Genomic DNA, 12135 nt, shown 5'->3' with positions numbered 1-12135 from the left:
TGTTGGTGCTGTGAGAGTGTCGTGTGTCAGGCTTAGGGGTTTGCGATGAGGCGTGTTTTCCGGACTACGGAGTCAGCTATGTCAGATCATCCGAGTTATACAAATGCACAGCATGCATATACTGTGTTGTGTGCAATTCCCTCCCCAGATGTTCTTCTTTTCTTCCACTCTTTCAACTGTTTTGATGACAAATCTTCCAACGGGACAGAATACGGCATTCCGTTCCATTTGAAATTGGATGGATAGTCCGTGAATGCTTCCTTCGCTTCTGCCGTATTGTTCTTGATGCTCGACCTGTCCATTCACCTCTGAATCGTCGCGTTGTCGTAAACAACAAGGGACGGTGGTTTGCTTTGTCCAACCTATTGAGGAGGAAGGTTCTTGACAGTGGCGAACGGCTATTTTTTGAGGTCTTCAATCTTGTAACCTTCGATGAAATCGCCAATGTTCGTTGTACCTTGGAGGATCCCTGGGAATTGAGGTCGTTATGCCATTCCACAAGCTGCTAACGAGTGAAAGAGCAACTGACTAGGGATGATGTCTGGTCCAGCCTGTGCTACTCCGGGTTTGTATCTTGGAGTTCAATAGTATGGATCAGAGGGCGAAGTCATGCAATCGTGGACGTCGTTAGTCTTTGGTCAAACACACCATGTAAAACAGGTGGCAGAAATGGTTTCAGGTGCGTCCTCGGTGCTCTCGAGCTTGAATGAGCTTCTGGACGATCAGCTTTGTGTCTCAGAAGCACTCAGATATCATAAGAGGTGGTCTTCAGCAGTATAAACTCTTGGGGTGTGGAAAAGATAGCGCGAAGCTAATCAGTGGGTTGTGGAAGGCTGTAGCAGTGTCGGAGGTGATTTCTCGGCAGCAGAAGCCCTCGAAGGGTGAGAGAGATAGTGTGAAGCTAATCAATGGGCTGCGGAAGCCTTTACCTAGGTAGCCATGTTAGAGGTAAAGCTTGGAGCCTGACTGCTCTTTAGACGTGAAATTCGAGGCTTGAGGGACTTTGCGAAGGGAACGAGTATGACGTATTGCTTACCTGGCTACCCAGGATTCACGCAGATAGCCTTGAAAATGTATTTCCCAACGCCGATTGCCCGTCCTACGTACATGGACTATGTGCAGACTTGAATCTTTACAATGGACCCTCTCTATCTTCTCCAACTTTACGAGAACGTATATTGTGCCTATGAATCTCCTCCGACACCATGTCATGACACGATAACGCGATGACACGTGACAATCTAGGCCCCGTCCTCAAGGTTCGAGGAAACTTGAGCATCTTGCAAGCCACCTCAGACGAGCAACCAAGCCTCCAAGTCCGTATCCCCAGAGCCGTGGTCCCATAGTCCTCCTCTCATACTCTCATAAACCTTATACTCTCACCTTTCCATCCCCTACAAGCAGTATAATCTCACCTCACCTGCACTCAATTATGAACTTCGAAATCTCACCTTCCTGGAGCTGTGGGTCTCCTACTCCACCTTTCCCGCAACCACAAGCCTCATAATCTCACCTCTCCCGCTTCGACAAACCTTACGATCCATATCTCCTCCACTTAAAAGCTCACAATCCACCTCTCCCACACCTACAAGCTTGATGATTCACCTCTCTCACGCTTATAAGCTTGATGGTCGACCTCTCCTACCCTCTAGAGCCTCATAATCCGCCTCTCCCGCCGACAAGCCTCGTAACCCACCTTTTCTCCGCCGACAAGCCTTTTGATCCACCTCTCCCGCGCACACGAGCCCCGCACTTCACATGGCAGACGCTACGATGTCTGAGGCGCCAATAGCGACAAAGAATGCAACCAGGAAGGTAGCCAAGAAGGCAGATACAAGAACAAATGAAGAGAAGGCACAAGCCGCTGGACTCAAGCGGGCGAAATGGAAGCAGGACATGAAGGTTGACGAGATAAAATGGCACGATTCACTTGCGATCCACGACGGACCCGGAATCGCGATGTACGTAGGAGACTACGAAGAAGATGTTGAAGATGGCGGAAAGACAACGGGAAAGCTCTACCTTAGTTTCACAGGACCTGCGGACAACCTGATTTTCAAATATTATGAGCACGACGGCAAGAGAATCCCCGGGAACATATTTGACAAGAGTAGTCCCTTGGAGATACGCTGGGCTTTCCCCTGGGAGCATACGGCAGAAAACGAGACAGATCAGCGAAAGGCCGTGAGGACACTGGGAAAATGGCTCTTCCTGGAGAAGAAGCCAGAATTCTTCCCAACATAGCCATTCTCTGAGGTAGATGAGGCCAACATTGACAAGTTGATGAGAAGAATAAAGAAAAAGATGGAAGAGAACAAGGATTTCGAAACAAAAGACGTGACATTCTCGGCAAAGGCTCTCGAGATGACGATGATGGAGACGCCACCATTCTCCGAACGAGAAAAAATTGACGAAGTGTTAAAGAAACCCAGATACCTGGTAATGAAGCACAACAAGACGCGAACCCTATGGCAGGCTGGCGAGAGCTACGTGAGCCACGAAGACACAAGGGAGATGCTAGACATCAGCCAAACGGCACCCTACCTGCATTTGCTTGTCACCACATCGACCGACTTGAGGACATTGGTAAGAACAGGATACAACGCTAAAGAGTGGCTGGCCTTTGTCTCTCAGACACATATTCCCGTTTTCCCCTGGGAACACGCCACGTATCAATTCATCCGTCAAGCACTAAGATCGTGTGGCATTCGACCTAAGGGAGCTCTTGCGGGACTTGTCAGAACGAAAAAGTGGAGTGATGACTTTGCCCGAGAGAGGGGCATGAACTTCTGTCCATTGCCTTTCGACGAGTTCTATATCGATGATATCGACTTAGCAGCAAAGTGGTTCCACCTCACGCCCATCCCTCATCCAATGATTGCAGAGGACTTCAACGACAAGGTGGTCAGCGCCCATGGAATACTGGAAGAAGCCAGGGCATACCCTAAAGTAGACACTGAAGTGCTCATCAAAAACAACATATACGCAAAAGCCACTATGGGAAGAAGGGATCACATGTGTCAAGCACTACTCAACAGCACCATGAAGGGATTTGAAATGGGGTGGACCGATTGTTTGAAACATCTGAGTCTTCTTGACTGGAACGAAAAGGTGAACCATTTGCCTGATCTACTGAACACATTGATTAACATATCTGCAGGATAGAAAAGCCGCAACAACACAGCTGAAGTATGCCCCTCTACCTCCAGACTATGCCCCTCATTCTCCATTACCGGCCGAAGATGTGGATCGAGATTACGCTCAAATACATGACCCGTATCACATGATACGTTTGCTGCAGGGATTTGCCTTTACCGAGATAGAGCATCTGCTAAGCCTCCGCGCAAATGCAGCCCCATTTCGCCAAACACTACAAAACGTCTTCCGCATTGAGGCCCGCGAGTCTTGTGACAAACCCCTTCAACTATAGCGTACAGGAGTGGAGCACCAGCTCTATCTTATGCTTACCGAGTTACCCCTGCATTCATCATTTCAAGCCCAAAAGTTGTGAACAAGGAGCATGTTTTGGATTTCTGGGATCATAACATTTCCATCTTGTATATAAAGGCAGATTGCAGCACTATCCTCACAAGTATTATCAGCCTGTCATTACAAGTCTTCTATAATCTTGCACCTGTGATGCATACTTGGCTACTTCTTGAGCCTGATAGACATTAGTGACTTGCCTGTAGATCCTGTGAACATCTTGCGTAAATCAGCAACTAGATCGAGGATACAAATAGTCACCTGCATGACAGGCTTTCATAGTTTCCTCCGTCACTTAGACTGCTAGGAGTACATCAATACTGCTTTTGTTTTCAACAAAATGCTTCACCATCTGTATGCAAGGTCCAGATGTCTCAAACTTTCGTTCCATCATTCTGTTAACATCTCCTCAGCAGTCTCGTTATCTTTTCTGATTCAAGGTTAAACTACAAACACTGTATTGCTGAGGTGACGGAGACTTTGGACTTGAGTTACCGATCATCTCCGATATATTCATGCGTCCTGACTCCTGATTAGCGGCGCCTAGCGATACCTCAGGTAATACACATCTATCAACAGATCTAGACGTCTCTCACCTTGCAGCTAGCGCGACCAGATAAGACGCTATAATAATCATAACAACCTCTCAGCTTCCACGCTTCTTACAACAATCTCTGAGCTTCTTCGCTCTCCTAATAGTTTCTTGGATTGGTTGTTAATCACCTCTACCTCTCTACTATCGACCAAGATGTACGGCAGCTATGGGGTCTGCACTCCCGAGAACCATGAACTTCTTGCTTGGCTAGCTCTCGCCGAATCAATGCGGACCGGAAGGCTCTCTCAAACCAGCGACACCTCTGTTTGGAAGGAGGAAGTGAAACAGGCCATGTTCAAGAGAGGTGAGTCTCTAGAACCATCAAACAATATCGAGAGGACTAACAGAACAGGCGACTACAGCGTTGAAGGACTGATCGGTGAAACGCCTGAACGAAGACTAGCATCACTTGTCGGAAGTCTGTCCTTTCTTCGACAGTTCCTATTAAAAGTGGATTTCATGGGCGTTGAAGCAACCATCCCATTGAATGCAACTATTGAAAATTTCGCTGACTTGTCTTCCTGGAACTACAATGCACTCTTCCTGAGTTTTCAAGCGTTGCAGGCGTGCAAACAATTACCAGACGACCGGGTTGTGGTTATCACACCAACTGACGATGATTCAAGCAAAATCGACCTCCAACCCACTATATCTACGCTTTTCCTGTTACCCTGGAATAACATGTGGACATGTGTGCTGTGGGACCACAAGAAGCCAGGAAACGAGTGCACCGTTGCGCCGAATACATCGATTTCTCGATCCGATGAGCTCCAAGCAGCGATCAAGGCGTACATGGCGTATATGGCGTACAGAGCTCGAAAGAAGTTGGAAGAAAACGGTATGGAAGTTGACGAAAACACCACGGAGATTGATGAGAACGCTATGGACATCGACGAGGACCAGCCCGAGGTACCGGAAGAATTTCTGAATGCGCTCAAAGTAAGTCAGCTATTTTATCTTTTGTCTGTTCTTCAAGAAGAGCACCATATACTGACGAGAAATCAGGGTAGTTCGCGTCAGGCAGCAGGCGGCCCGAAGGCGATGTGCGAAGCCTGCCAGATTTTCAAGTCTTCTCTCAAGTTTGACGATGAATGGAGTTTCGCCATCTGGACTCTTGAACAGATTGACAAGCGGTTTCCAAATAAGCTGGACTTGATCATGTCCCCTCTCCCATCAGAAGAACTGGAAATATTGAGAGGTATGCGTCTTGAGGATGGAAACGTTCCTCTTCCTGCTTCTGACAGTTCATCTTCAGGTTCCGATACCGAGTAGCTTGCCTCGTCTGGTTCTGGCTTTGGTGGTGGCGGTGGCAGTGGCGGGGGCAAGAACAGCATTCAGCGAGAGGATAAGTCTAGTTTATCATGTAACATAAAAAGTAGTCATCATGATTGAAGTTGACTTGGCACCTCTTGCCACGTACTTCTCAATTGACCTAGTTGATTTGGTCTGCAGTTGCCTGAAGACACTAATTTGACATGCTTATTCTACTAAACAACGACTGCTTGCGAATAGCTGGAGAAACGGCCGAATTGATACCTAAATCCTCTACTTCATTGCAGACTACAATAGCACAAAAAGAAACACAGATATGATATTAGCGGCACTGTAGGCATGTAGAATACAATCCATCTTGACACTGTTGCAGAGGCGGTTCTTTGTAGCAGGCTGAAAGATGAGCTCATTACTCGGTTCTCTCTCTTAGATGGAGTGATTCCGGGTCCGGGCCTGTCAAGCAAAACGACGCGGAGCAAGTGATCATCGAAGCGCGTAGTTCGTGCCTTGCTTTAGAAGGAAGCGGCGATTGGTGCGACGAATACCCGTGATTAAAGCCCTGCTTTACACCTCGTTGATATCGCGACTCAGCGGTGGATACACGACGCCGTCTCAACTCTTGAACGGAAGGAGATGCAGCGCTGAGAGTGCTGTGCGAACCAAACGACCGCGCGTACGTCGAACAAATCATGAGTGTGAATCTGATGCTGGGATCGGCACCACAAAAGCTCAATCAAGTAATATTACCAACGCTACTACAACACCCCCGCTCATATTGCTCTAAAGTATGAGGTTCCCATAAACGCTGATAGAACAGTCGGAGGTTTTACCCTTCAACATGGCCAACATCTCAGCCAACGAGCTCCTGCGTCAGCAACCTCTCCTGTCCGCTCAGGTAGTTGTGCTTCTCCAACCATCGAATTTTATCCTTGGCCCTCTTCGAACTCAATCTCACCTGAGCTTCCTTGAAGGCAGTAGGTACATCCTTGGCTATCTTGCCAACGTCTTCGATGTGTTTGACCACACTCTTGCCGACCTTGCCTGTCGTAGCCTTGAATCCGTCCCTGCAGCAGGTTTCGATGATTTCTATCGTTGATCGACGGCGGGGTTTTGGTTTGGCATCAAAAAAGGGATAGGGATCGAATGCGACGTACTCTGGAGGTGGATCGTGGTTGGGGGGAGGATTGTTTCGACGTGTGGATCCTCGCGGTCGGCGTGTACGTTGCTCCAAAGCCGCTACTTTCATTGGAGATGTAGGTGGGAGACTTGCGGCCCGGCCCTCTAAGACGCGAAGCGTAAATGCCGCCAGTCGATGCAGTGCGAGGTTGTCCTCGCTCGCAGTCGCACCAGGAAGATAGATACCGAATCGGCGGTCATCACTGACGCTGTGACTGGTCATCCTTGTCTGCGGCCCAGACCCAAACACTGCTGCGTATGCTCCTCCTCTGTTTGCGGTTGAGACTTCGGGTGCAAGCTCGATGCGAGACGAGTTGGTGGTACGAGGAAGGACTGTATCGGGCGCAACGCGAGCTGGCGGTAGGGTCGGCGCATTCTGTAATGTTAAAGTGTTAAGTTCTTCTCGCAAGGCATCCACCCGGGTGTTCCTTTCAACCTCGTAGATCCTTCTTTCTGGTCTTGTGACATGATCCCTGGGAAGCGAAATCGGTCGCGGTATCTCGTTGAGTGTCCACATCAGAGTTGCCGGCCTGCTTTTGAGTGAATCGAAAGGCACAACTCAAGAGACAAGGACGCCTGGAGGGGCAAGAAAGAATGTAATGAGGGGTCTTGTACCGTCATAGTGCATGGTGTAATTGCGATAGCCGGTTCTATCAGCGACTGTCTGCTCGCAGTGGTTGACCATGAATGGTTCTGGTTCGCCTAAAGTCGTAGTATCCGCGACGCGCCCCACGCGCTATAGAACGATGGCTTTCCAAACGGGTGTATATAGTTGGCGCGCTCTGAACTTCAAAGAGGTAATAGCGATTGCTGTCAGGTCTGCCTATTTGGCGCATTGCAGCCGCGCCTGTGGGTGTGTATCGTGGGCTAAAGGCGGATGTCTGGAAAAGAAGCTGGGTGAGGGCACGACGACAGCCGTTTGGGTTCTCTTGGCAAAAGCCGAACCCGTCACAATGACCTGTAGCCTTTCTCTTCTCACCAACACGACACGACAAAATATCGCCATCGCTATACGCCCTGCTTTGTATCTAATTCCGAGCAATGCCATCTGTTTAGACACTCGAGCTATCTCCATCAGGCAAATGTCCGCCCTACGGCATACTGCCCCGTGATTTTGCAATAACCCTGACCAACCAATAGACGAGAGATTTCATCCAACAAAATGCTTGTGGTATGTGTCTCTACGCTCATGACAGAATTCATCTAAGACTTTACTGATTACGTTGCAGGTGACCTTGAAGACTAAGGAGATATTGGCAGCACGCATTCTCAATAGCTGATAAAGTTCCCTGGCTTCATGTCTCATGGCGAGAGATTCAATGTCCGTGTCGACGAAGGGATAGCCCTAGCACAAAGGACTCTTGCAAAGGCAATGCCTCTTACATCTTGTGCATTGACACGAGGCTCACACTCTGTACATTGTTGAAAACGCTGGTGCCAGCCGCAGGAGAATGAAAAGAATGCATATATTGGCTGGGCAAGTGCGCCTGCCCTGATATGTTCATCGATCGTACGATCGAGCAGAGCGGGGGCCAAGGGGCTATAGCGTTCAGCGCAGGAAGGGACGAGTCGCTTTGTCCTACATGCAATGTGTAAACCTTGCAGTACCCAGATGCCTAATGTCACTTTGCAGGATTCCCTTACAGCCTGTGTTTTGGGTGTATACGGTAAGTGATAACCGTGCAGCAAATCTGGTCTTATGTCCTCGCGGCACAGTACATGGCACTAAGTCCTGGCGCAGATTGCCTGTTCAGAAGGCGCTAGCTGTACTATCCAAACCCTCACTCTCATCATCTTCGTCGATCGCTACAGTTTCTACTGACATAGTTGTAAATTTGCGTCCAACGAGAGAACGATATTCCATGATACCATAGGAGTGGATCAGCCCCGTGGCAGTGGCACGGACCTGGTGTTCGGAATCACGGACAAACGGGAGTAAATCAGCCGCCATCAACGGCGGTACAGCAACACCACGCGGTACCCAATGTACGACATTAGCGGGATGGAATCTGTCTATCTTTACTTCAGATTTCGTTACACAGAGCGGTTCGTAAAGCACCGTACAGCCATCGGTAGGTCGATTCTGGCCAACCAATCGCACCTGTTCCAGTCAGACCGGCTTATCACTCAGGCACAGGGGCTATACCGCTTTCATCCCGTCTCTTATCAGCCACCAAGACCCTGAACTCTTACCTTCACCATTCTATACAAGCGCGACCGTGGCTTACGGGCCTTGGCTATTTGGGACATGCAATCCGTCTTCGGAATCCTTCGCGGCATCAAATCTCAGGCCAAACACAGCAACCCAAGCAAGAAGCTCCACAATCTGCGCTCGGCTCCATCAGCATGGGATTCCTAACGCCCTGCTTATCTTTGCCCAGACGGCGCCACGTTCAGCGTTGGGGGCACAGCAGCGTCGTATGTATCGAAGTAGAAGGCGAACCGGGTTTGACGGCGCATCAATCTCGGTCCCTGGAAATTGGCCGGATGGTGTGAGGAAAGGCGTTGGAAGATATATATCCGCTGGAGAGCCCCTGCACTTCTTGTCTTCTCTTTCCAGAACACCCCCGAGGTTCCAGTCATAGTCGATACACTGACACCCCTACACCATGGAGGTACCACCCACTGTATGTTTCCCCAGCAGACAACATTGTTCAACATGCAAGACAACTGACACAAGCGTAGCCTGAGTTCGACCCGGCCAAGCCCAATGGCGGCAACCCAGATATCGAAAATGTCAACCTTCAGTACACTGGCCTGGAGTTCCACTACATCTACCTTATGATCATGGCTTTCCTTGTGTTTTTGATTATACCTGGAATCGGTTTTCTTTACTCCGGTCTTGCTCGCCGCAAGTCGGCACTTTCTATGCTCTTCCAGTCGTTCGCGGTCATGGGAGTAGTTACATTCCAGTGGATGTTCTGGGGTTATTCGCTCGCATACTCTCGCTCGGCCAGTCCCTTCATTGGCAACATGGACAACTTCGGGTTAAAGAATGTTATGTCAGCACCCTCGCCGGGCTCCTCATTTCTACCTGAGATCGTGTTCTGTAGGTATCTCATGGATTCCGAGCTAGATCGTACTTACTAACTGTACGTAGGCCTTTACCAGATGCTTTTTTGTGCGTGTACTGTACAGCTTGTTATTGGTGGATCTTTTGAACGCGGTCGCATCCTGCCGTCAATGGTCTTCGCCTTCTGCTGGGCAACTATCGTGTACTGCCCAATCGCTTGCTGGACCTGGAATGCGTAAGCCTCACAGATTGTGCTTGCTGAGACATACTGACGGTCTTCTAGAAATGGTTGGCTTTTCAACCTCCCCTCTCTAGACTTCGCAGGTGGCGGCCCCGTTCACATTGCATCCGGCTGGTCTGCCCTCGCCTACGCCTTCGTCCTCGGCAAACGCCTTCACAAGGGCGACAAGATTCACGGAAAAGCTCATAATCCTACACTCGTCTTCATCGGCACTGTCTTCATCTGGTTTGGCTGGTTCGGCTTCAACGGAGGTAGTGCTCTTAACGGCACCGTGCGCTCGATGTTGGCTGCCTTCAACACCAACACTGCGGCCTCCTTCGGAGTTCTCGGTTGGGTGTCGGTTGAGTACGTCCGTACCAAAGGTCACTTCTCCGTGGTCGGTGCTTGTTCTGGAGCTATCGCTGGTCTTGTCGGCATTACTCCTGCTGCAGGTTATGTCTCTGTGTGGATAGCCGCCCTCATCGGTTTTCTCACTGCTGCGATTTGCTCTCTTTGCCAGAATGTCGATAAGTGGATCAAGATCGACGAAGGCATGGATGTCTTCAAGCTCCACGGAATTGGTGGCATGGTTGGCTCCTTCCTCACTGGTATTTTCGGCCAAGCCTGGATCTACGACCTGGATGGTATGGGTCCGTATGACGGCCTCGGAGGCATGGATGGTGTAGGTGTGCAGATCGGTCGACAACTGGCTGAGATTGTCGCCATCGCCTCCTATTCTTTCGTCGTCTCTTGTATTCTCTTGTACATCTTGAAGTTCATTCCTGGCATGCATCTCCGCGTCACCTCAGAGGCTGAGATGATGGGCCTGGATCTCGACCAGTTTGGCGATGAGCAGATCGGTGATTGGAGTCTCATGGAGCAGAATCACTACGAGGCGAACGTCAGTAGCTCGAGCAGCCAACATGTTCCCACATCGGTTCCTGCGGCGGCAGTCGGCAAGCAAGCGTAGTGTACGAGGGGTATATGCTAGATTTGAAACTCATGCCAGTACATCCGCAATAGCCTACCCAAATTGCATAATACGGCGGAATTTAGCAGTAGGCTTCAGTCCGTCGAGGAGCAGTATATGGCATTGATAGAGCCTCTAAATATTCCACAACCTTATCTTTTGTAAATAATCTACTTCTCATTCGCGCTTTATTTAACACATACACCCTATGACCCAAGCATAGTGGCAGACAGCGAGTTCCTTACACACTCCATTACTTCCGCACTCGAGCGTGCTCGACTGAAGTCATGCCTTACAGACCTGATGGAAATATATCGTACGCTATGTCGTCGTCGGAGGAATTGTCTTCCGAAGCTATATGAGCCTGTTGACGAAAGGGAACGGGTAATTTTGCCGTGAATGGTGCGCGGCTAGATATTGGGGTCGTGGGAGACACCAAGCGTGTGTGGCGAGGGCACAAAGTGGCACTGATTGCCAACTGGAAGATAGAAGCCAATGTACCAGATAAAAAGACCTCTGGTTGATCATTTATGCTCGTAGTTCCTGATAGCGACAAACGCCTTTGATGCTTGCGATCACACGTCGGTAACGCAGACTATATCGCGGCCGTTGATGATATTGGAAGGGAGACCAAAGACGATATCGAAGACGTTGAGGGGCCATGCTGTAATGGTAAGGAGTTGAGACCCGCACTTGAAGAAAGTCTCTTCGGCTTAGTCACTTGCAAGGAGCTGTGTGTTGTCGCGTCCGATTTGATCACGTTAAAGCAAGTATTACCGGTAGCGATCAGATCGACAAACCTTCCCTGTACCACCAGCTGCGCGCGTCGCAACTTTAATGCTCGTGAGACGTCAGGTCGAAGCGGAAGGAGTTCCTGGGCACTGAAATCGCCTGTATACCGAGATAGTCCAGCGAAGAAGTCTATCATGAACTTCTCCATCTTCGTATGGGTACCGAGATTGAATTCCAGATATACGAATGCCTCGTAGTCTAGAGGTATTTTGGTGTTTGCATTGAGCAGCTCAAGGTAAAGAATGCGATACACATCTATCAGCTTGTTCTGCAGCTGCATGTCGTCGAGCATGTCCGCTAGATGCCATGCTTTGGCGAGTTTGAGCATCCTGTCGCAGCCGCCAGTAAGTTGCATCAATGGATTTCGTGCATTCGGTCGCAGCCGTCCCAACGAACCATTGACATTGAAGTGTGCCAAGATAACTTCAAAGACAAGAGCGTCAGTGTTCTTGATTCTGCATCCATGCACAAGATTTGTGCGTAGTACACGACATGTCCTGAGAACGGTACGCGGGACATGAACAAGACGAGCATTAGGTAGTCTGCCCACTTGAACTTCGATATCGTCTTCATTCGAAGAAGAGATACTCGTGGAAGAGCTTCTGCCAAAG

The 12135-nt window shown here is 49.4% G+C and overlaps 6 protein-coding genes across 6 annotated transcripts; 3 read left to right on the top strand and 3 right to left on the bottom strand.

Annotated features, from left to right (window-relative positions):
• Nucleotides 1-172: 172 nt before the first annotated feature.
• GT037_002301 (uncharacterized protein) lies at nucleotides 173-493 on the bottom strand (the record flags this gene model as incomplete). The annotated part of the gene is made up of 1 exon (XM_038927348.1): nucleotides 173-493. A coding segment is annotated over one exon (321 nt), but the record flags the coding sequence as incomplete, so codon positions are not given.
• Nucleotides 494-1773: 1280 nt separating this feature from the next.
• Nucleotides 1774-3430, top strand: GT037_002300 (uncharacterized protein; the record flags this gene model as incomplete). Its single annotated transcript, XM_038927347.1, has 3 exons — nucleotides 1774-2184; nucleotides 2245-3111; nucleotides 3161-3430. The coding sequence occupies 3 exons, from the start codon at nucleotides 1774-1776 to the stop codon at nucleotides 3428-3430; spliced, it is 1548 nt and encodes a 515-aa protein (XP_038790639.1).
• An 804-nt stretch (nucleotides 3431-4234) lies between these two features.
• On the top strand, nucleotides 4235-5353 carry GT037_002299 (uncharacterized protein; the record flags this gene model as incomplete). Its single annotated transcript, XM_038927346.1, has 4 exons — nucleotides 4235-4385; nucleotides 4434-5020; nucleotides 5087-5279; nucleotides 5337-5353. 4 exons carry the CDS (start codon nucleotides 4235-4237, stop codon nucleotides 5351-5353), a joined length of 948 nt encoding a protein of 315 aa, XP_038790638.1.
• An 850-nt stretch (nucleotides 5354-6203) lies between these two features.
• On the bottom strand, nucleotides 6204-7046 carry GT037_002298 (uncharacterized protein; the record flags this gene model as incomplete). The annotated part of the gene is made up of 1 exon (XM_038927345.1): nucleotides 6204-7046. One exon carries the CDS (start codon nucleotides 7044-7046, stop codon nucleotides 6204-6206), a length of 843 nt encoding a protein of 280 aa, XP_038790637.1.
• A 2092-nt stretch (nucleotides 7047-9138) lies between these two features.
• Nucleotides 9139-10732, top strand: GT037_002297 (ammonium transporter; the record flags this gene model as incomplete). Its single annotated transcript, XM_038927344.1, has 4 exons — nucleotides 9139-9156; nucleotides 9215-9578; nucleotides 9630-9777; nucleotides 9826-10732. The coding sequence occupies 4 exons, from the start codon at nucleotides 9139-9141 to the stop codon at nucleotides 10730-10732; spliced, it is 1437 nt and encodes a 478-aa protein (XP_038790636.1).
• Nucleotides 10733-11307: 575 nt separating this feature from the next.
• GT037_002296 (uncharacterized protein) lies at nucleotides 11308-11852 on the bottom strand (the record flags this gene model as incomplete). Its single annotated transcript, XM_038927343.1, has 2 exons — nucleotides 11308-11396; nucleotides 11510-11852. 2 exons carry the CDS (start codon nucleotides 11850-11852, stop codon nucleotides 11308-11310), a joined length of 432 nt encoding a protein of 143 aa, XP_038790635.1.
• Nucleotides 11853-12135: the final 283 nt, after the last annotated feature.

Source organism: Alternaria burnsii (genome assembly GCF_013036055.1).
Source record: "Alternaria burnsii strain CBS107.38 chromosome Unknown 750, whole genome shotgun sequence".
NCBI classification, from domain to species: Eukaryota; Fungi; Ascomycota; class Dothideomycetes; order Pleosporales; family Pleosporaceae; genus Alternaria; species Alternaria burnsii.
This window is presented reverse-complemented; position numbering and strand designations above follow the sequence as displayed.